The 21,918-nt window shown below is 54.6% G+C and overlaps 1 protein-coding gene across 1 annotated transcript; it reads right to left on the bottom strand.

The window, feature by feature from the left end:
• Positions 1-1,065: 1,065 nt before the first annotated feature.
• Positions 1,066-11,682, bottom strand: SCNN1B (sodium channel epithelial 1 subunit beta). Its single transcript, XM_050317249.1, has 13 exons — positions 11,545-11,682; positions 9,153-9,471; positions 7,703-8,087; positions 6,815-7,008; positions 5,899-6,002; positions 5,287-5,450; positions 4,740-4,847; positions 3,927-4,044; positions 3,273-3,348; positions 3,029-3,086; positions 2,514-2,575; positions 2,060-2,135; positions 1,066-1,640 (listed from the first exon to the last, which is right to left on the bottom strand). The coding sequence occupies exons 2-13, from the start codon at positions 9,461-9,463 to the stop codon at positions 1,275-1,277; spliced, it is 2,022 nt and encodes a 673-aa protein (XP_050173206.1). The 5' UTR covers positions 9,464-9,471; positions 11,545-11,682; the 3' UTR covers positions 1,066-1,274.
• Positions 11,683-21,918: the final 10,236 nt, after the last annotated feature.

Below are 21,918 nucleotides of genomic sequence, written 5' to 3'. Positions count from 1 at the left end.
CTGGGGGGGGTGGTCATTAGCAACTGCACCCGCCACTTGCAGTGCTGCTGGGGGAAGCTGGAGGGACCCTGGGCCGCTCTGCCTGGCAGCTCTGACCCAGAGCACCCTGTGCTTGGGGAGCTTCCCGTGCAGAAGGATCAGGGACCCCCTGGCCGTGGCCACCCCGCGCTGGGCACTGTGCCCAGAACATCGCGTTCTTGGGCGCGTGATTGAGCCACATGATCGTGTTTCCTCTTGAACTTTTGCAAAAGTACTTCAATAAGGCAGATCTTGGTGGGTTATGATGGGCTCCTGGGAAAGCTGGAGGCTGGGACTGGCCGGGGCTGGGTGAGCTTGCTGCCCCACTCAGCCCAGTCCCATGGGGACCACCAAAGCTCCCAGTGCCTTCACCTTGAGGCAAGCACAGTATGTTCCCCTCCTTGCAAACTGCTGCCATGCGCCTCTTGCCAGCACTGGACTGCCCCTGCTGCCAGCAGGGAAGCTAAAGGCAACTTTTAAATGTTTGGGGTTTTTTTATTTATTTATTGGAAAAGTGGTACTGTTAAACAGGTTGGCACTTCCTCCCCACCCCTGAATCTTTATGGAGTCTATCCTTGGCACACACTAACCGCTGTTCCCACCTGCGCCACGAGTGGTACAAACCCTGGGCAGCAACACAACGGGGCACCTGCAAGCTCTAGCAGTGAGGGAATGGTTCAGCTTTCACTCTGTTTCCACTGTAGTTATTTGGGGATGGAAATACTGGGACCTCAGAGGTCAGAAGTAGCTTTGGTCCCATGCCAAGGGTCTGACCCTGGGTGTGGCACAGCTGCAGCAGACATTGTGCTGTGTCTCTACATCCAAGAGAGCTGGAGAGGGGGATGGAATGAGGTGGTCCTTAAGGTCCCTTCCAACCCAAACCCTTCTGTGGTTCTATGATCCACCAGGCCATGGCCTTGCAGTCACCGTCAGGATGTCCTGTCCTCTGCCCTCCATTGCTGCCATCACCCCACTCTGCTCAGCGGGAACTGCTTCCCACCCACCGGGTAATGAGAAGTGGTGAATGATTTTACAGCAATGCTGATGTAGCCAAACTCTACACACTCAGCCAGAGGCTGATTCTGTGAGGTTTATTGCAGGGTTTATTAGGCAGAGCTTCCTCCCAGTGATCAGTCAAGGGGGAGGACAGCCAGGGCTTTTTAATTCCCTCCTAACTTTGCCAGAGAGTAGATGGTTGCTCAGTGAGTGACACAGCGTGGCGATGGCAGCTGGCAGGAGGTGACAGGGCACTCTGCTCACTCCGTCTCCACATCGCTGTCGGGACTGAGGACGTCGAGGGGCTGCACACGCAGCGAGTCATAGTTGGGGGGGGGGGGGCCAGGTTCGGGGGGCAGTGTTTCGTCCCTGGGCAGGGCACCCACAGCCTCGTGCTGGAAGCCCAGGTTGGTGTGAGCCTCCACCAGCTCCGACACCGTGGGAGGCGCGTCCGGGTACTGCGCCCGCACCCGCTTCTGCTTCAGGCCTTTGCACCAGCCGATCACGTTGATGATGGTGATCCACAGCGAGTCAATGATGATCTCCCCAAACTCGATGAGGCACAGCACTGAGCCACCCATCCAGAAGCCAAACTGGCCTCCAAGGCTTGAGAGTAGCCAAACAATCTGCGGGAGAAGAGTGGAGTGAGCCAAGGTGGTGGAGCCCCATCCCTGATCTGCCCCCAGTCCATCACCCCGTGTGCTGGTGCCAAGATGGGCGAGGCCCCTGCACCTGGGACCTGCCCACCATGTCCCCTGCTGTGTGGGTGCTGCCCTGCCAGGTTGTACTCCCCAGCGCTGGGAACTGGGATGGGAGGTGGAAGGGAGGAAGGGACTGAGGGCTGACAGCTGACCGGGGAGGCAGCTTTGTCCACTTCATTACAGCAAATGTGGGAGACAGCAGCCCCCAGGGCTGTGACAGACTGGCTGGCGAGGGGCATCTCTAGCCAGGGCTGATCAGCCCCAGGGAGCTGAGCCCAGCCCGTGTGTCCTGGCTGAGTGGCTTCTGTGTCTGCCATGCCAGAAGGACTGGGACAGGCACTCACTGTCGTGGCAGCCGACTCCGAGATGGTACGGTAGTTGTATTCCTGGAAGTAAATGTTCAGCTTGATAATCCCGTTCCTGTAGGGAACAAAAACCAGCTCAGTGAGGAGCTGGGCTGTGGAGGACCCATATCTCTGCTCCAGCCTGACCATGGGATGGACAGACACCAAGACATAAGTACAAAGGGATAAATGTTATGACATAGGAGCTGCCCTTAATGCTGATTTTACTTAGCCCACTTGAGTTTTCCTGACGTGGTTTGTAGCTCTGAAGAGCAGAGGACATGCATGAAGTGCCTTTTGGATCTGCTTTCTGCATCTCCCAGGTGAACATGTGCCAAACCTCGTCTTCCCTCTGCTCTTGCACACACGTGCGCTGGCCCAGAGCCAAGGCTCGTGTCAGTCTGATGTTAACAGGCTCAGCAGAGGAGATAAAGTGCTTGTTCCTTTCACTCACCTGTCCAGAGTCACATTTGTTGACATATCCCTTTCATAAGACAGAATATGGAAAATCCAGTCCTAGAAAAAGAAAATCCGTTTAGAATGAGCAGAAGCATCCTGTGCTCCTGAAGAGCTGTGTCCTGTCCCACACAGCCCCAGCCCCCAAGCAGCTGAGGGGAGTGCTGTGGAGCTGAGTGGGTGGGCTCTGCCACAGTGGGGAGGTGGCTGCTCCTGCCCTGTCCTGTGGGAGGCCCACCCTGTGCTGCACACGCACACGGTGTGGAAGATGCGTGCTCAGTCTTGGGCTGTCACAGGCACTTAGAGCAGAACCCCAGGGTGGAGGAGCTCCTGTGGGGAGGTCCCTCCTCCCACCTTGTACCTTGGTTTCTACTATTGGTTTGTGTGTGAAAAATGTGGAATTTAGCAAAGAGGTGCTGGGACCTGGATATCAGCCTTGACAACAGTGAGTGTCCAGGTGGCTGGGAACAGGTAGCCACAAGTGTCTCTTTCAAACCAAGGAATCAAGGTTACCTCGGAGGCTTCTGATGGCCAGTCTGCCATGGAGATGGTCATCTTGTACTGTGTGTCACTGGAGGGAGGAGGGAGAGAATTAGTACAGAGGTTTCCCCTTCCCTGAAGTCCCTGGAACTTCAGTTCTCACAGAACAAACCAGCCTTGCAGAGTTTGCTGCCGTTTTAGAAGGTCAGGACTGATGGGAGCTGAAATGCAGGATCTCTCCACCTCCACAGTGGCCAGGTCAGGCTCAGGTACTCACTTGCATGTTTCCTTACAGGAGTCGATGCAGATCTGTCGTTGTTTTATGCTGGATCTCAGTGAGGAATAGCAATATGCTGTTTGGTGAAAACAAAATCAAAGTGCCTGTTTAGATAAGGATCTGCTTACTGGCTTATATCAGTTTCGTTTATCAAAATAAATATTAGGTGTGACCCTGCTGCACGGATGTGCCATCTTCCCCTCCAACCTTCCTTTCCTTGAGAACCTGGGCAAATCCCTCAGGCAATTTAATAGTGAATTAAAAATAAACCGTAACTCTCTGCAGAGAGTTCCTGTAGAGGTGGCTTGCTTGGGGTGGGTATTTTTGGCACAGCCTCGGCTGCTGCCAGCATGGAGCTGTGCCATCCCAGGGGAGCACCAGAGCCCCCACTGCCCCTGCCAGGGACAGTTTGTTTCAGGACTCAAACTCTCGGTGCACGGAGGCCAGCAGCGTTACCCTGTGTTTTTTCTCTCTGGTGCCCAGGGGCTCCCTCAGACCACAGCCAGGACCAAGATTTGGCCCCTCCTGCCCAGCACTGGCCCAGGCAGCCACACAGACAGTGTCTCAGGGAAAAGCCACTGAGCAGCTGCGGTGGCCACGGCAGCAGATCCTGCAGCCCCTCCCGGCCCCGGGCAGGGCTGGTTGAGCTCTTACCCCAGCCTGGGTTATCCTCGTTATTGCAGTAATTCACCCCTTTGGGTAAAGGGAACATGTAGTGGCCACATCCACAGATCTCAACCATGTGGTTTTGGAAACAGGAACGCAGGCAAGCCTGGAGAGGGAAGAGGAATGCTTAGGCAGGGGCTGAGCCACGAGCACAGTGTGTGTGAATTAATCATCCAAGACTGGAGGGGGATTCTGGATGAGGCAGCACAAAACAATAGCAAAGTCTGTGAGAAGATAATTAAATTTAACAGCTGCAGGTAGGACAAGCAGGGAATTCTGTGTGATAGGAAAGATCTACAGAGTTCAGAGCAGCCAGGGAGTGATGGAAGAGCCTGGTTTTGCTGAAAGGGCTCTGAAGTGACTTTAGGTGGACACAGAACTCTGACAGCGTTAGTACCTCGAGGGAATAACGCAATCCTTCCGAGTGTTTGCTTAAACCTTACACAAGCATCTTCAAAAGTTGGGTAAAGTGGTCCAGTTGTTATATTATATAAAGGCAGAAATATAAAACCACTGCCAGCCCATAGCCCTCCCAATCTCAGGGGGGAGCATTTGTGAATCACCCCAAAGGGTTTGAGCATTTCCCTTATTGCTGGATTGTACCCTCCAGGGCTGCTTCTCCCTCTGGTACAGCCTGTTACAAATTAACCTGTGCTTAGTGTTTGCACTCTAATTTTCGACAGTTTCAAGGTTTACAAATACTCAACTTTCTCATCCCAATTATCCTGCATGCTAGCCAAAGATTTAACTGCTCTCATGATTTTTCCTAAACACTTTTGTTTGATTAAAAAGGTGTTTTACCTGTATGGAGTAGGAGGTGTTGTACTGGCTGTAGAGGTTTTTGACAGGCACATCAGAGCCATTCATGGTGCAGTCGCTGTAGGGATAGCCCATCCGCTCCAGCTCATCCTGGAAGGAAACCCAAACAGAAAACTTTGGCTATTTGGCAGCTCCTCCCCAGGGCCCTGTGACTGTTTTCCAGAGACTGTAATTCCTGTGCTCCCTGCTGGCTCTAGCAAAAGCGAAAGAGTCAGCAGCATCAGAGCTGAAGAGGCTGCAGCCTCTACCCCAGGCAGACCCAGGCAGGGGTTCAGGGGCTGGCAAAGCACCTTCTGACACGCCAGAGGAAGAGGCAGCAATGACCTGAACCCATCACTCTGGGCTCAATGCAGCCTTTGCCAGGACAGTTACAGAAAAGCCTCCCTAAACTGCCCCAGCCCCCGGCTGGTGCACACCTTGACTCCTTTGGTTTGAGCCAGTTCAGCCAAGGCTTAAAGCAGACTTGGTCTGGGTCCCATCAGATAACATTATTCTCAGACAATCTGCTCCCCAGGAATGCCACACATACCACCAGCACTCCGATGGAGGTTTCTGTCCCGGCCATGGCGTAGATGCCCTGATCCTTGAGGAAGGGAAAGCTCTTCTGCTGATGCAGCATGAGCCTGGCCCCGGCGGCGGAGGACAGGTAGGGGATATAGTCCTGCTGACTGATGTCCAGAATCAGCTTCAACCCTGGGACACCAGACAAAACACTTAGAACGGGAATTGTATTGCAAGGTAAGGCTCTAGGGGGAAAAAAGTCTATTTTCTCCTCCCTGTTCCTTGGGAAAAGGTTGGGATCTGGCTGCCATGGCAGCCTGACTGTGCAGGAACACTCCTGATGGTGAATGTCCAGAACAGGAATAGCTGGGAATAGTCAGGTGTTGCCTCAGATATTTCAGCTGTCCAGATGTTGCATTTCTGCTATGTGTAACCTTTGTGGTCACTTTATTTCTGTGTGGCACATTTCCCTTTCGGGAATTATCCCCTTCTGTAAAGCCCCTGCTCCCTGCTGCAGTGCTGCAGTGACACAGGAATGATAAATCTGTCCTGAGTGACAGAAATGGGTACCGAGAGACAGACAAAGACCCCCCATTTCTGCCTCTCCAGCCCCCTCCTCTGCTGCAGAGTGCTCCCTTACCAAACTCAGCTCCAGGGTTGGAAGAATTCAAAGCCTCTTCATCCATGCCCCAGTTAAAGATGTAGCAGTTACCGTGGTCTGGGTGGTAGATTTGGGTGAAATTCCTGGAAGAATCATACAGGTAAAACTGTGACCCTTGGGAGGACTAAAGGGGTGTGAGATAATGCAGCTGGTGGGCCCAGTGCTTGGCAGCTGTGCTGGGGTTCACCTCCCACTGCCTCGTTTGCTGAACAGGCACTGCAGCTGATATCATGTCAATCAATCTGCTGTTGTGAAAAAGGCAAAGCAAGGTACCTGTGCGTGCTGGGACACAGCCCTGGGGACAGTGCTCTGCTGGGACGAGGAGGAACGGTCACACAGATGAGAGATAGAATTGCTCAGGCTGAGCTGTGGTACCAGGACTGGGCTGGTGGTACAGCTCCTGCTTTGACAACAATTCTCTGCTGCCCTTGTTGCAGAAGGAGCATTGCAGAAGGGCCAGGGCTCCCCACAGCCTGTGGTGCTGCTGTGTGCTCCCCTTTCTTAACACTGGAAATAGGAATTTGGGGTTCATAGGAAACAAAGATGTCTAAAATGCATTGAGTAAAAAGGCTGTAACTGAGGCCTATGCTGCTCTGATGGATATGCTGACTCAGCCCCTGGTTGTCACTCAGTATCCTGGGAAGCTCCAGGTGCTATTAGTCCTGACATGTCATGAACGAAGCAGCCCACCCAAAGCTCAGACTCAAGCCAGCACTGTCCCAAAGTAACCCATTTCAGTCAGGATCACCCTCAGAAGTGTTTTTAGAGCTGAGGACCAGCACCAATCCTGTTATTAGTTGATCTCTACCTTGAAAAGCACTTCCTTGCTGTTCCACTGGAGGTCTGTTCATTCCTGCTGGCACGGAAAGGGGCAGGGAACTCAGTGTGCACCTACTTGTAGTTGCAGGGTTCAGCCCCATAGAGACAGGCCAGGATCATGTCCTCTGCCTGGTAGCCCATCCTGATCCTGTCGTGCAGCGGGACCTTGGAGAGGATGGAGGTGGACTGCAGGATGTACCACTCGCTCACCGCCTGCGCCGCGCTGGTGAAGTTCCGGTACGTGCAGTTGTTGGAGCCCTCATGGCTGCACTGGGGACACAGGGCAGGCAGGTCTGAGTCCCCGTGGGGATGGTGGGGGGACCCACAGCGTGCCCCCCCTCCCCACATGCTCGACTGGATGCCAGCCCTGCCTGCAGCTCCCAGGAATTGCAAGGTACAGCCAGACAGAGCCACGAGCCATCTGTGACACTGCTTGTGCTTACATGGTCCCACCCCAGGGATGTTTCACAGCTGGGCAGGTTTTCAGTCAGTCCCAGGGTGACCTTCACAAACCAAGGGAAAACATTACTTTGGGGCTAATCCTTTAAGGCTGGAGTTGCCCCAGCTTCCAAGGTCTGCTCAGGCAGGGTCCTTGGAGTCTCACTGGTAGTAGGGGTGAGGGGTTGCGAGATCATCGTGTGCCTCTGAGCTGTAGACCACAGCAGGAAAGGGGCAGGGGCAGCAACCACAGCCTCTCCCTGCATTTTGGGTGCCCAACATAAGGAAGAGGTGAGCGTGTCTATTGTCTGGGAGCCTGTGTGGAGCACCCCTGCCCTGGTTCCAGCCCGCAGGGCATGGGTCTGAGCACAGGCAGCCCCCAGACCTGGCACAGTTGGACCAGAGGCAGAGCAGCTGTGGGCAGCTGATGGGGAGGAGACACAGATCTCCCAGCTGCATCCCTGCCAAGGTGCCCACATGTCCCATCTCCCACCCCTGCCCACTGTCTCCATGGGACCCCTCTCACCAGCTTCACCGCCAGCTTGTACTTCTTCTCTTCTGTTGTTGTGTTGGCTGGGGCGGGTGCAGCAGTGGTTTGGTTCCCTGCAGTGCTTTCGCTGTGCGTGGTGGTTTCGTTGCCCGCAGAGTTCTGGTTGTCCCCAGCAGTTTCGTTGCTCTCAGAGGTCTCGTTGCCCCCAGCAGTCTGGTTGGTCTCAAAGATGTCCAGGATGACAGGATTGTCTTTGTCGTGCTCGTCGATGAGGACCAGGGGGATCTGGTTCCAGAGCCGCAGGTCGAGTGGTGGGGACACGTCCTCGCTGACGTTCCCCGGCGTGGGCTGCAGGATCCGCTCCAGCGCTGCCTCGATGAGCCTGTCCAGCTCCTTCAGCAGGGGCTTCACCTCCGAGTACCTGAGGGACAAGGAGCTGTGACCAGGCAGTGTCACGGTGCTGGGGACGTGGCAGCTCACCTGGCTTGGACCTTGCTGGGGACCTCAGCTTGCTGCCTAGAATTTACTGGAGAGCAGTGGGAGCTTCCATGCTGAGCACGGCCAGCTTGGACATCCCAGAAAGCTACAGCCAGGCAGAAAAGCAGCAAGAGGGTAAAAACAGGGAGTGCTGCAGAGGTGAACCTGCCAGCATAGGGTTGAATTGATTTTAGTTCAGTAATTCACTACAGTTTACACAAGTAGAGAAAAAACTACCCCAAAGCAATTCCTGTGCTGGCTGAGAGCATCCTGCCTTGGGCTGCACTGTTGCATGGATATGAATTTAAAGCAACTCTAAATTTAAAGCAATACTAAAAAAAATCAGTGACTTCTTTGAAATCACAACTGAGTTCTCTGCAGCTCCTGGCAGACATGACTGTGTAACTAGCTCTTAATGACTGGAGTGTGAGCAATAAAAAGAACATTCACAATGAGGAAGGGGAAGGAAAAGAATTGTGGGGAAAGATTGAAAGACTCATTTTAGCTGTGGCAGGTGAGCTAAACTTGTTTTTTTACTGAGCTGAGGAAAGTTTGCAGGGAGGCAAAAACCTTCATTGTATTGACTAGTATGGTACAGAAATTTTGCTAGGAAGAAATTCTCAGCTGCGAGGATGGTGAGGCCCTGGCACAGGTTGCCCAGAGAAGCTGCGGCTGCCTCATCCCTGGAAGTGTCCAAGGCCAGGTTGGACGGGGCTTGGAGCAACCTGGGATAGTAGAACATGTTCCTGCTTGTGGTAGGGGGTGGAACAAGAAGAGCTTTGAAGTCCCTTACCACCCAAACCATTCTGGGAATGTAGGCAGATGAACCCTCCTCTGGCCCTGAGCCATTTGCCTTTGTATTGTTCTTCTTTATTTGTTTTTTAGTGCCACTTGGTGAGTCAATTGATGCTCCTAAGGTGACATCTGAGACAGGACCAGGCCTGCAGTACTGGCAGTGTATCTGAGGGGTTAGAGCACAGATGGGCAAATTGGGTGAATCAAAGCTTACTTGAAAGGGTTGGCATTGCAGACAGTGACTGCAGGGAACTTCATCGTCTTAAAACCGATGGAGAGAGATGAGGTGACATTGTAGGACAAGTAGGTGTTGATGAGGATCCCCCACTGCCAGAACACCAGGGATGCAAAGAGCAGCGTTAGGAAGAACCAGATTAATTTCTTCTTTGGCCCCTCCTTGATGATGCGCTTGGGGCCGTGGGTGTTGGTGTTGTCGCAGTACCAGACCAGCAGCTCCTTGTAGGTGTAGCCAGGGCCCTTCTGCAGGCGGTGCAGCGCCCGGACCAGGTACTTCTTCAGGTTCATGCTGCTGCCTGCCAACAGAGGAAAAGACTTCAAACCAGCTCTGTGGAGGAGCAGGGCTGCGCCACACCAGGTGCACCTGTACTGTCAGCACAGCAGAAGTGGGACAGTCACTGTGGTGTCATGGCCCTGGTTTAGAACCAGGAGGAACCCAGTGTGGATGTTCCACAGGGTCACACCTTGGCAGCAATACATGCCCCATCCTCCTGGGAGGAGCTGTGGCATTGATAGCTCCAAATGTGGCAAATGCTGGTGTCCCTGCTGGCCCCAGCAGAGCTGACTGACTGGAACCTGCAGGATATGTCTGTGCCTGGTGACTCCCAAGTGTGGCCACGGGCCCCACAGTGTTGCAATGCCTGACCAGATGCTGCTCAGTGAGTGGGAATGCCGTGTTCAGGATGATACAGCTGGAACACCATCCCCAGCCTCAGCCAACACTAGGTGGACCAAGCAGTACACGCAGGAGCTGTCTTGGGCAGAGCTCAGGTTCATAGCATTCAGCCTTCAACCTCACAAGGGGCTTAAGGGAATTTTTCTTAAAGGTAAGAAGTGTTAGAGTGTACCCAGCACTTGGAGGGGCAGCAGAAGGGGAGCTGGAAGCAGCAGCACCTTTTCCAGGACCAGGAATGCTGTCCAGGGCTGCTGCCTACCAGAGGAAGGACAGTGGATTGTTTTCTTCCACCAAATTCCTTTTCTGTCAGATACTATCAGTACGACCCGACCCCCCCCCCAGGTGAGGGATGCTGCATACTTGACATTCATTTTGTGAGTAAATAGAACATTTTGTGCTGCTATTTTGAGGTGAGAATCTGTGTTACTAAATCTTAACATCCTGAGGCATGATTTCAAAATGAACCTGAGGCGGCCACTCAGAACATTTTTCAGATTTAAGCTGCAAGAGAGCAGAGTTAAAGATTAATGCTGGGAATAGCCCCCATCCCAGAAGGAAGAGTGCTGGAATAAAGCAGTGATGGTTCACTCAGGAGCAGCACTGACAGGGCAGGAACCAGAGTGACACGGCGTTACTTGCAGCTGAACAAAGGTACAGAAGGCAGGGAAGGGTGCACAAAGGCCCCAGGGAGTGAAAGCAGCTGGGTGCTTTGTACTTTCCAAAAAAAAACAGGTAACACTGATGCCTTGGTCTGTTGGCCAGATCTGCAAGATCTCCTGAGCAGCATATACAGAGTTTGATAGCAGTTAAAAATCCAATAGATTTCTGAAGTCTCACTCCACAATCCAAAGAGAGATGAAGGCTTTCACGGCATCCCTATCAACTGTGACATTATATGTAGGTGACACCTTAATGGGGGAGGACTTCCGAAAGAACAAACCCCAGCTGCTTCCCCTAAGATCTGAGGGCAGGCTCTACTCCCACAGGAAAGGATTTTGTTCTTAAAAATCCTTTGGGATTTGGGAATGTGTCCTGGGACTTGGACCCCTGGACTCCCACCATCACCAGCTCATCCTGTGACCTTGTGCCACAGAGGTTCCCTCTGCCATTGCTTGAGGGGAATTCGCTCACGGAAGGAGCTGATATTGCACCAGACCCTGGCTGGGTTTTGGGCAGGGATATGAGGAGAACAGGAACCACAAGCTCAGCCTCTGCCAAATTTCCAGCAGCTGTTGTGCCTGAGCCCCTGCAGTGTGAGCTCAGCCCCTTCCCCGTCTGTACAGAACAGAATTGTCAGAGCTCATTGAAGTGCAGGGAGCCTGGGGAGGCAGACAAGGAAATATTTTCCAGCTTTGAAGAAATCCAATAAAAGATTTTGATTAGATTGAAATTAAAACCCCCCTGCCCCATGTGGGGCAGGATCCACCCAACTGATCCCAGCTGGCCACGTGCCCTTGGCTGTCCCTGTTGTCACCAGCTATGGGCCCAGCCAGAGCATGGGCTCCTGCCACGGGGGGACCCCCACTTGTGTACAGGTCTCTGTGGGTTACTCATCAACCTCCCATTGCTGGAAGAAGCTATTATTTCTTTTCATATTGGATAAAAGAAATGGTACAAAGCAAAAGCTGCACTTGACTGTACCTGGAGTAGTTTTGTTCAATGTAATTTCTCACTTTAACAGTTTTCTTCTTACCTTTATTTCCAGAGTGTTTCCAAACAGACTTCTTGTTCCCTTCTCACAGCTGGAAGCTGCTCCAGGTGAGCTGCCCAAGCCCCTGTTACGTGGGGGCTCCTTCCCCTGCACAGCACTCAGTGCTCAGGGGCCAGAGCTGCTCACAGTGAGGTTGGTGCCAGACTTGGTGCCAACTTGGAGCAAGTCCTGCTCTGCTCCATCAGCGGGCTGTGCCTGAGCAGAGAAGTAACAAATGAGGCACAACAAGACCCACCCTCCATCAGTGCACAGACAACTGTCACCCTTCCCAAAGCCCCTCCCGAATGTGGGAGCAGAGCAGTCTTGGAGCAGGGGCTGAGCAAGGCTGGGGGCTCAGGAGATGCCACCCCCTTGGTGGACTCACAGCCCTGAATCCTTTGTAGGTGGCTCAGGGGAATCAGCACATGCTTCCCATCTGGTCCAGGCTGCCCTGGTCACACCAGGGTCATGTGCACAGACTGTTGGAAGCTGACCCCAGGGACACGAGACCCTGCGGAGCACAAGGTGCCAAGGGTCCCTCTCCTGGCAGCACCCACACCCCGTTATGACAAAAGCCATCCTAAGATAAACCTGCTCCTGGCTCCAGTGGGGTTCCTCTGGATGTGGATGTGTCCTCCCTATCCCCAGCAGCCAATTCCAGCCCTGCCTCATCCCGGCATCACCCCAGCTGAAACTCCTCCACCTCACTGTGAGGTCAGACTCCCACATTACGAAACAATTGTGTTGACTGTGTTGAATCTCCTCTGGGATTTTCCTGGGGCAATTCCCTCTTAAAAGAAATAAAGGCATAAGCAAACCTCGGCACAGTCCTGGAAGCTCCAGGGTGGGACCTGGGCTGCAAAACCACCCCAACACTACCAGCTTGATGCCTCTGTGATTGCTCAGCACTTTCTCTACTGGGACACACAGCATCATCCCTCTGTGATTACCAGCTGTTCACCTGACATCTTCCCCCTGAGCCTGAGGGAAAGGCCTTGTTTTCCTCGGGAAGACATTCATGCTCTCTAGTGGTAATTTTTGCAAATTAGAGGAATTTTTTTTATTACCTCACAAGTTTACAGGTTGACAGTTTGAAAAGTGGAGCAGTAACACATCAGCAAGCAATGAAAGCCCATCCCCAGGTGGAGTTGGAGCTCCAGCAGATGCTCTGCCCTGCTGGTGGTGTGCAGGGAGAGCGGTCACAGCACACGGCTCCAATCCACGCAGGCGCCTCCGCGTCTCCAACCCCAGCAGGCACGAGCACAGCACTCCAGGAGTATTTACAATCCTGGGAGCTTAGATAGCACTTGCCTGACTCTGTGCCATGTGTTGGACACTCTGTCCCCTCTTCCCCTGCCTAACCCTGTGTTTCCCTCTGCCCTGGAGACAGGCTGGGAGAGCTGAGTGTTCAGCCTGGAGAAGAGAAGGCTATGGAGAAACTTTGGAAACCCTTCCAGTGCCTAAACAGGCTCCAAGAGCTGGAGAGGGACTTTGGACAAGGGTCTGAAGCAACAGGACAAGGGGGAATGGCTTCACACTGACAGAGAGCAGGGTTAGATGGGATATTGGGAAGAAATTCCTCCCCTGTGAGGGTGGGCAGGCCCTGGCACAGGTTGCCCAGAGAAGCTGTGGCTGCCCCATCCCTGGAAGTGTCCAAAGCCAGGTTGGACAGGGCTTGGAGTAACCTGGGATGGTGGAAGGTGTCCCTGCCCATGGCAGGGGGTGGAACAAGGTGACCCTTAAAATCCCTTCCAAGCAAAACCATTCTATGATTCTACTGTTCCCATGATGTCCCTCTCTCCTAGGATGATGACAAACCAGGCGTCTCACATGCCAGGAGGGTCATGTTGCTGAGAGTTAACTCTGCTGCTTGGGCAAGGAACAATAGGAATCCTGGATTACAAGAGGAGCAAACCTCCACCCACCCCCAGACAGCTCCGTCCACCAGCATGCCAGGAGCATACTCTGCCTCACTGGGAGACACCATCCTGGGGGAGATGGCACATTTCCAACACCAAACCAAACACTGAACTATTCCACAAAGCTGTGGTCTGTTCCCATCCCCTTTTATCAAGGAGATTAAAGAACCCCCCTGTGTAAATACAGGTTAAATCTGAGTGACTACCCCTGGCTGCATGCCGGGTACATCCCAAATACCTGCCCGGCACGAAAACCTGCCCCCCTGCTGCAAAACCAGGCAGAGATCGGGTAACTTCAGGTCTATATCAGTGTAAAAGACACCATGACCATCCCCATCGCGCCGGTCCCTTCGGCCCCGAGACGCGGCCGAGGGATGCCCGCAGCCGCAGAGAGATGCCCGGGGGCATCCCCCGGCGATGACTCGGGGCCGAAGGGACCGGCCAGGACCGACCCCGCACCCCCTCTCCTGGCCCCCCCCAGTCTGTCCCCGGTCCCCCCGTACCTGCCGCCCGTGCGGCTCCGGCAGAGCTCCCCGCTGAGACCGGGACCGGCCACGCCGCCTCCCCCGGCCCGCCCCGTCCCGCCCCGGCGGGGAGGCTGAACCCGCCCTCCCGCCGGCTGGAGTCGCTCCCAGGTTAGTCCTGGCTCCTTGAAGTCTTGCCTGGATTGCCTCGTAACACATCCCGAGGAATGGCAGCTGATTCTGCTGCTCCTACTCCCGTCATGCCAAGACCACCTGACACCGGCAGCTTGGGATCAATGGCACCAACCTCACAGAATCCCAGAATGATTTAGGTTGGAAGGGATTTTAAGGGTCACCTTGTTCCACCCCCTGCCATGGGCAGAGACACCTTCCACTAGCCCAGGTTGCTCCAAGCCCAATCCAACCTGGCCTTGGACACTTCCAGGGATGGGGCAGCCACAGCTTCTCTGGGCAACCTGTGCCAGGGCCTGCCCACCCTCATAGGGGAGGAATTTCTTCCCAACATCCTATCTACCTTGACCTCTGTCAGTGTGAAGCCATTCCCCCCTGTCCTGTTGCTTCAGGCCCTTGTCCAAAGTCCCTCTCCAGCTCTTGGAGCCCATTTAGGCACTGGAAAGGACTCTCAGGTCTGGTGACCATTGCCCTGCAGCAGATCACAGTGTGTCTCTGTCTGGTTTGAGATGTCCCTGGTGCCAGGACATCACCTTGCTGCTTTACCTTCCCTGGTGTCAACTGTCCCTGTTGCCAGGTGTTTGACACCCGATCTCTGCCTGGTTTTGCAGCAGGGGGGCAGGTTTTCGTGCCGGGCAGGTATTTGGGATGTACCCGGCATGCAGCCAGGGGTAGTCACTCAGATTTAACCTGTATTTACACAGGGGGGTTCTTTAATCTCCTTGATAAAAGGGGATGGGAACAGACCATAGCTTTGTGGAATAGTTCAGTGTTTGGTTTGGTGTTGGAAATGTGCCATCTCCCCCAGGATGGTGTCTCCCAGTGAGGCAGAGTATGCTCCTGGCATGCTGGTGGATGGAGCTGTCTGGGGGTGGGTGGAGGTTTGCTCCTCTTGTAATCCAGGATTCCTATTGTTCCTTGCCCAAGCAGCAGAGTTAATTAATCCATCATAGGTGTTGGAGAGACATAACCCACCCCATTTATTTTCTGTATTTTCCTACCCCGGGGCCAGCCCTCTCTGTGCTGTGGTCCTTGCAGCCCAGCACCACTGCATGAACACATTTGGAGATAAAACCTTGAGCATCTGGAGAGATAGAACAGTGAACACACAGAACACAGAACAGTGAAGTGTGAACCTCCTCAGAACCATAAATCACCACTGAGAGCAGAGCATTGTACACGGGAGCGATATCCTCCTGGGAGAAAAGATAATTGCAGGTTCTTGTTCAGTCAGGACTTGGTCAGACTTTCCCAAATGTCCCTGTGTTCTGTTATTTGGGAACAAAGGGGATTTTTATTTTTAACTGCCACAAGTGTACCTTATGTCATTATGTCAGGAGGGGAATGTGGGATTGTGTTCGAGCGGTGTCTCCAACAAGGGAAGCTGGAACAAACAGGTTTGATGGACCAGGACTTACCCGGTTCCTCTGTCCTGTCACAGTAATTGCCCTCCTATCGCTACTGATTTCCCAAAGAACAATGTCTGTTACCAGCTCTGGCTGCTCCAGTACTGGAAATAGTGCGGGTGGCATTTGTTCTGGGGTTTGGAACATCAGCTGCAGAGCCAGCAAAGCCAAATGACCTTGAGTTTGGCTTGACTTTCTGTTGTCTCTTGCTTGTTTATGAGAAAGTTTGTTTCATAAGCAAAAACCTACTGCTGAAAATACAGCTGAAACCCCGTGGGAAGCTCCCCTGCACCCCAGGCATTGTGTTCACAGCAGGGTGTTGTGCTGGTGTGATGCACTGCTGACAGCAGCTAAATACAGCTGGGACACCAGATCCAGGGGGAAAATCAGCCCCGAAAGTGGTTCTATTTGCCTGATCAAAACACAAACTGCTCCTAAACTCATCTGAAGGAAGGAAAATGTTTTCATGGTGGCTGCAGTGGATACAAAGGCAGGAGGAAATTTTATGGGATGCTGTTAGGTCTGGATGTACTGATCAAGAAGAACAGAGCCCAAGGGCAGCTCTGCATGGAGGAAATCACCCCAAATCCCAGCCCAGGGGGTGGGAATGAGTTGAGGTCCATGGGAAAAACACAGGACTCATTCACATATGGTTCTCCACAAACTTGTGTTGTTTTTGGCCACATTATGCCCTTTAGCACAGTGGGGGCTGAGGCCCCAGAGAGGGTCCCAGACCAGTGGCCAGAACTGAGGTCACTCCTCGGTGCACATGGATTCCGTGAGGATTTGGAAAGGCTCTTCAGCCCTGGGAGCAGAAGTGGCACCGGGGTTTTGCTGCCCCTGAGCTCTGCAGGCAGCCTGTCCCAGCTGGCCCCCCTCCCAGCTGGGGAGCCCTGCCCACGGCTCACGGTCACAGTGCCAGCGTGCCTGCACCTGCCAATTAGATCGTCACTGAGCAGGAGCTGCGAGATGAACGTGGTAAATATTAGTCACGTCTGCAGCCTGGCTTCCTGTCGGACAGCTCCGGGGGTCCGGGCAGCCCTCCTGCCAGCAGGCACGGGGAGGAGTGTGCCAGGCCCCATCAGTGCCCACCAGAGCCCATCAGTGCCTAGTGGTGCCCATCACTTGCCCTCAGCCCCTGCCGGGGAAGCCGCTCTGTGCCCAGGGAGCCGGGCATCACCCGGCCCCGTGCAGTCGGCACGGGCTCAGGCAGCTCGGTGATTGCCGGGTTTACCACGTGCACTTCCAGAGAATTCACCAAACAAAATCAAGTCACTCAGCTGTGACCAATAAAATCCCAGTGGAGTGACAGTGAGCATCTTGCAGCCACCCTGCGCTGGGAGCCGCTGTGTAAAACCTGTGAACTGACCTGTGTTTGAGTTACAAAGATCAGGCAGTAAAACCCAGACTGGTTTTGTTTTACAAGCAGCAGAGGAAGGGAGGGATGGGGCCCAGCTCCTGCTCACTTGGCACAGCTCGGGGAGCCGGTGGCCACGGTGAGGGGCTCACCCCATGCCAGGGTCAGGCACCAGGCTCTGGTGCTGTCACACCGTGTGGCTCTGACAGTCAAGCTGTGCCTCCAGGGTGGGAAGGATGGGGCAAACCCCACTGGGGCCCCCTCAGCCCCAGTGTGGTGACATTGGGCACTGAGTCCCAGCTCACCCCCGGGTGACACAGGGCAGGCTTTTGATGTGGCACTGTGACAATTTGTCACTGATGGGGTTTCCACAGACCTGCTCTAATTGCTGTGACAGAGAGTTAGTTGCACTCATTTGTCTTTTCCACCATGGAAGTTTATTGGAAAAAATACCCTGGCTGCCATGACTCCAGCATCCTGGAATGTGGCAGCTGCAAATGGGGTCCAGTCCCCTCAGAATGACCCCAGAATGCCACAGCACAGGCCAGGGAGTGCCAGTGTGGCACCAGCGGGACGCAGAACTGTAAAGATGCCCTGGGCCAGTGCTTTATGGTCCTCTCCCCTGTTCTGGGGGAAATGTCAACTATATTTTGTGACCAATGATATTTTATAACAAGACTGAAGTGGGGGTCATTACCCATGTGTGTACCTAGAGGAACAGTTTGTACTGTTCAGGATTCGTTATGTAAACTTGGGCGAGAAGGTCTTAAAAACCAGGAGGAAGGTACCGGAGTGAGAGGCGTTGTGACAACAGGGTGATTCACCCTGGCTCTGGCCGGCTCCTGTCTCAGCCGCGCTCCGGGTGATTGCATCCCGCTGGGACTGTGGCACACCTGGAATTACAGGTGAACAAATCTAGGGAGCGTGGTTTTAATCCCTAGAAAGACATTTGGACAAAGTACATGAGTGAAGGAGGCAGAGGTGACTCTGTATCCTGTCTGCCATATCTGGTGCTGGATGGGGCCAGGCCAGCTCCGGTGCCTGGGCCTTTCCTCTCTGCTGGGCAGGAGGCAGGTGAGCTGGGAGGACACTGGATTGTGTCACTTGGCCCCACAGAGTCTTCCCTCCTGTTCTTCATGTCTTGCTGCTTCAGGAACGCTGCCGATGGCAAGGCTCCCAGAGTCACAGTGCCACCATGGTCCCAGGGGATGACACGGAGAGCTGAGCAGGGCTGGCAGCACACCCAGCAGGGCTCAGACCTCGAGGGGTTACAGCTACCACCCAGCTCCATCTGGAAGGGAAACTGAGGCAGAAATGTAAGACTGGGAGGGACAAGGTGGTGTGGGAGTGTTACAGGAAAGTGCCAAGGCCCAGGTGAGGATACCAGAGGACAGAGAGGCAGGAACACACCGTCCATGGCCCCAGGGACAGGTGTTTCCCTGTTTACACCTTGGGCTGTGTTACAACTGGGCCGGGGAGCAGATCAGCACTCTGAGCCTGCAGCTGCCTGTGCCGAGGCTGAAGGGGAGAACCCAGTGCAGTGCAGTCAGCTGCTGCAGGAACCCGCTGTGCGGCATTCCGTGCTGCCACAGAGACAGGGACAGGGACAGGGACAGGACAGGCACAGGCACAGGCACAGGGACAGGGACAGGCACAGGCACAGGCACAGGGACAGGGACAGGCACGGGGAGGGCTGGCAGAGCCCCTGCCTTCTGCCACCTCCACTCCCACTGCCCCCACTGCCACCCCCAGCTCCACAGGGCCAGGGCATCCTGAGACCACACTGCTCTGAAGACAGATGAATGGCCAAGTGGGATGAGTGGGATGTGAGAGAAGAGCCTTTGCTCTTTGTGAAGAGGGGGGACAGATGGAGAAAGAGATGTCGTAAATCTCCATGGGCTCGGGGTGCCCTTGCTGCCAGGACGTGTCAGTTCCAGAAGCAAAGCTGCTCAGGAGTGGTGTGATGGGTAATGGTGTTGTTGCTCCAGAATGCACCCTGTGCCCAGGACTGGCACCTCATGTTGGGAGTGATTGCACGCCATGGGCTGGCTAGTTCAGCCCAGCCCCTGAGAGCCCCCGCCTCGCTGAGCTCAGCCCAAGGTGATGTGGGGCCAGTGGGGCTGGCGGGGCCAGGCAGGCAAGCGCACGTGGGCACTGCTGGGTGCCCGTGGGTGTGTGGCAGAACTGAGGGCTGCCACTAGTGCTGCCCACGGGAGCAGCATGGCACTGAGCCCCTGGCACGGCGTGGGGCACCAGGAGAGGCTGTGAGCAGCAGGGAGATCTGGGGCCAGGACCGCCCACAGCTGGAGAAGCACGGCAGGGCAGTCCAGTTTCTTGGCTGGAAATGCCCAGGCTGACTCCCCTTCCTCACCTTGGGCACTGGTCACACTCAGTCTCGTTCCAGGGTTTGTTGCCATGCCCAGCACTGCCAGTCCAGCCCTGTGATGGTGTTACAGACTGTGCAGGAGGAGGCGTGGGCAGCTGGTGAGGACTCGGACGCCCTGGTCTGTCCTGTTCGCAGGGAGATGTCGGCATCGGGATTAGTGCTGGGGCCCTGCCATGGCATGTCCCTGTGGAGGGAGCTGCTGCAACCACAGGTCAACCTCTGACTCACACTGCCTGGAACCGCTCTGGTGCTGCCACGGCTCCACTGCCATGGCTCAGCCCCAGCTTGGGATGCTCTGGCTGCTGGAAAACTCTTCCAAAGCACTGAGCACAGGCTGGGCTGGTGGGAATGGCTCAGACCAGGTGTCTGGTGTGGGGAACTGCTCTGAGGCTGCCCAGCTCCAGCCGCTGGCAGTTCTGGCGCTGGCTCTGCCTGCCCTGAAGGTAAAGGGTAAAACTAAACCACCTACAATCTCCAGCCGTATTTGGCCTCCCCAGAGCTGGGCTTGAGCACAAGAAGAGGCTCAGAGTCCGTAAGGATTATCCATAGGCATGTGCTGGAGATGCCTTTCCCCAGCCCAACCCCATTTACATTAATGAGGCATTTAACTCCCAAACCTGTTTGTGGACCACTGGATATCACCCAGATGTCGCCACTCTGGAAGGGGCCTGGATAGTTTTAACCCTATCAGTGCCTCCTGGCTGAATCTGCTGGGAGTAGCTTTGGGCAGCCACCCTTTCCCTCTGCTCTGAGGGAGGCTGGGGTCAGGTCTCCAGGCTGACACCCCCACACTAAAGCATTCCTGCTGTCCAGAAAATCTGTGTGCAGCTGGATTTTTCTCCTCCTCAGCTATGTTATTCCTACAGCTCCTCCATCACCTCCGACTTTCTCCTATCTGGCAGCAACTGCCACAGGAGCTGTGGAGGAGCGAGAATTTCTGCTGTGCCTCCTCTCCTGGAAGGGCTGGTCCCAGTGTGCCGGTGGCCCTTGCAGTGAGTCACCAGCACCTGCTGCTGCAGGTTTGTTTTGACACTTCTCCCAGCTCATCCTGTGCCGAGGCAGTGCTGTGCCTGCAACGCTGCCTGCACCTTCGCCGTGTTTTTGGGTACTGCAGCAGCTCCCCAGCAGCTCAGTGGTACCGGGCAGCCGAAGCTGTGGGGCTGTGGGGCTGGAGCCATCTGTGCCCAAGAGTCCGGGCCACAGGTGTACCCCAGGGCTGGGAGGCGAGTGAGGTCTGCAGGAGATGATGGTGAGCGGGGGGCTGCCTGTGCTTGAGCCCTGCGAGAGGCTGGCCAGCCTCCCACCACTTGCCATGAGTCTCCTGGGAACACAGTTCCCATGGCAAGACACCCAGACTCCTGCCTGACCTGGAGCTGCAAAGGTGGAGGAGGGGATGTTGCTGAACCACAGATTTTACAGCCTGTTGTTCCCATAAACTCTGAGCTGAGTTTCTCAAACCCTTTGGGTTTATGGTGTTCAGCGTGTGCCAGTCCTGACTCTCAGACCATCCCAGATGGTTTTCTATGTTTGAGGTGACTCAGGAGGTCAGCACAGTTCAGTGTTTAACTCACAATGAAGTAACCCATTTCTGTATCTGTGTGGCTCTCTGCCTCCTGAGGATTGTTCATACACAGAGAAAAGGTGCCGCACCTGCTCTAACTGCAAACAGCACCTGCGGAACACCTGTGCTTTTCCAGAGAATATAAAGTGAGTGTTCATCCCAAAAAGTGACTGGCAGGACACATGTCCTGAGTTATCAGTGGGAGAGCCCTGACATCGCTGCTGGGAGCACTGGAGGTCAACAGCCTTGTTCTTCATCAAAGGATATTTTGCTTACTGGAACTGCAGTTCTCAGTATAAAGTCTGAGCAGTCCCTACACCTGCTTTTGTGCAGTGTTGGCACCACTGTTTATTTTCCAAGGCTTTTGTTTTGCTCTGCGGAGGCTTTGGAAACACAAAACTCTCACTCACATCCTGATCTGTGCTGGCTGTGGGTGCCTTCCCCGGCCATGGTGCAGGGTGATTCTGTGGGCAGCAGCTGTGGGGGTTCCCTCCTTTCAGGGGGCTGATTGCATGATTAGCGCTCGCTGATTTAACCCAGCTCCAGGGGTTGGAGGGCTGCTGAGAGTGGGTGGAGGTACTTGAGCAGGCTGAGAGGAAGAGGAGGTCTAGTGAGTGGCTCAGCAGAGGGGAAGGAGCTGTGCCAGCAGCAAGCTGAGCTCTGGCAGCCTTTCCTCAGCACTTCCTGGAGCAGCAGTGAACAAACCCTGCAGAGAGCTCAGGTCTCTTGTGTGCTGCTGCATGCACAGGTAGGGGTGCAGAACAGAGGCACTGTGGTATGTCCTGCTTTGTGATGTTTGCTGGCTTTCCCAGGGAGGTGACACCCACGCCCCACCGCCCGTATGTTCCTTGCAGGCTGTCCTCTGTGAGAGCTGGGGTCACAGCTGACCCATCTGCATCGAGAGGCAGCTTCTCTGTCAGGTGTAAATGAGCCAAAGCAGCTCCTGTGTCAGCACCACGAAGCTGGTAAGGAAGGAGCGTGTGGTCAGGTGTTCCTTAGCTCTGGACTTTGCTGTTATTCCCACCACTATAATGGGGATACTCCAAGGGAGGGTAGCACTGGAGTGTGGGGCTCCTTGGGCTGCTTCATTCT

The sequence above is a fragment of the Myiozetetes cayanensis genome, unplaced genomic scaffold, assembly GCF_022539395.1.
Source record: "Myiozetetes cayanensis isolate MyiCay16 unplaced genomic scaffold, myiCay2020 scf20-37, whole genome shotgun sequence".
Lineage (NCBI taxonomy): Eukaryota > Metazoa > Chordata > Aves > Passeriformes > Tyrannidae > Myiozetetes > Myiozetetes cayanensis.
Note: the sequence above shows the minus strand (reverse complement) of the source record. Positions and strands in the feature narration are given on the sequence as shown.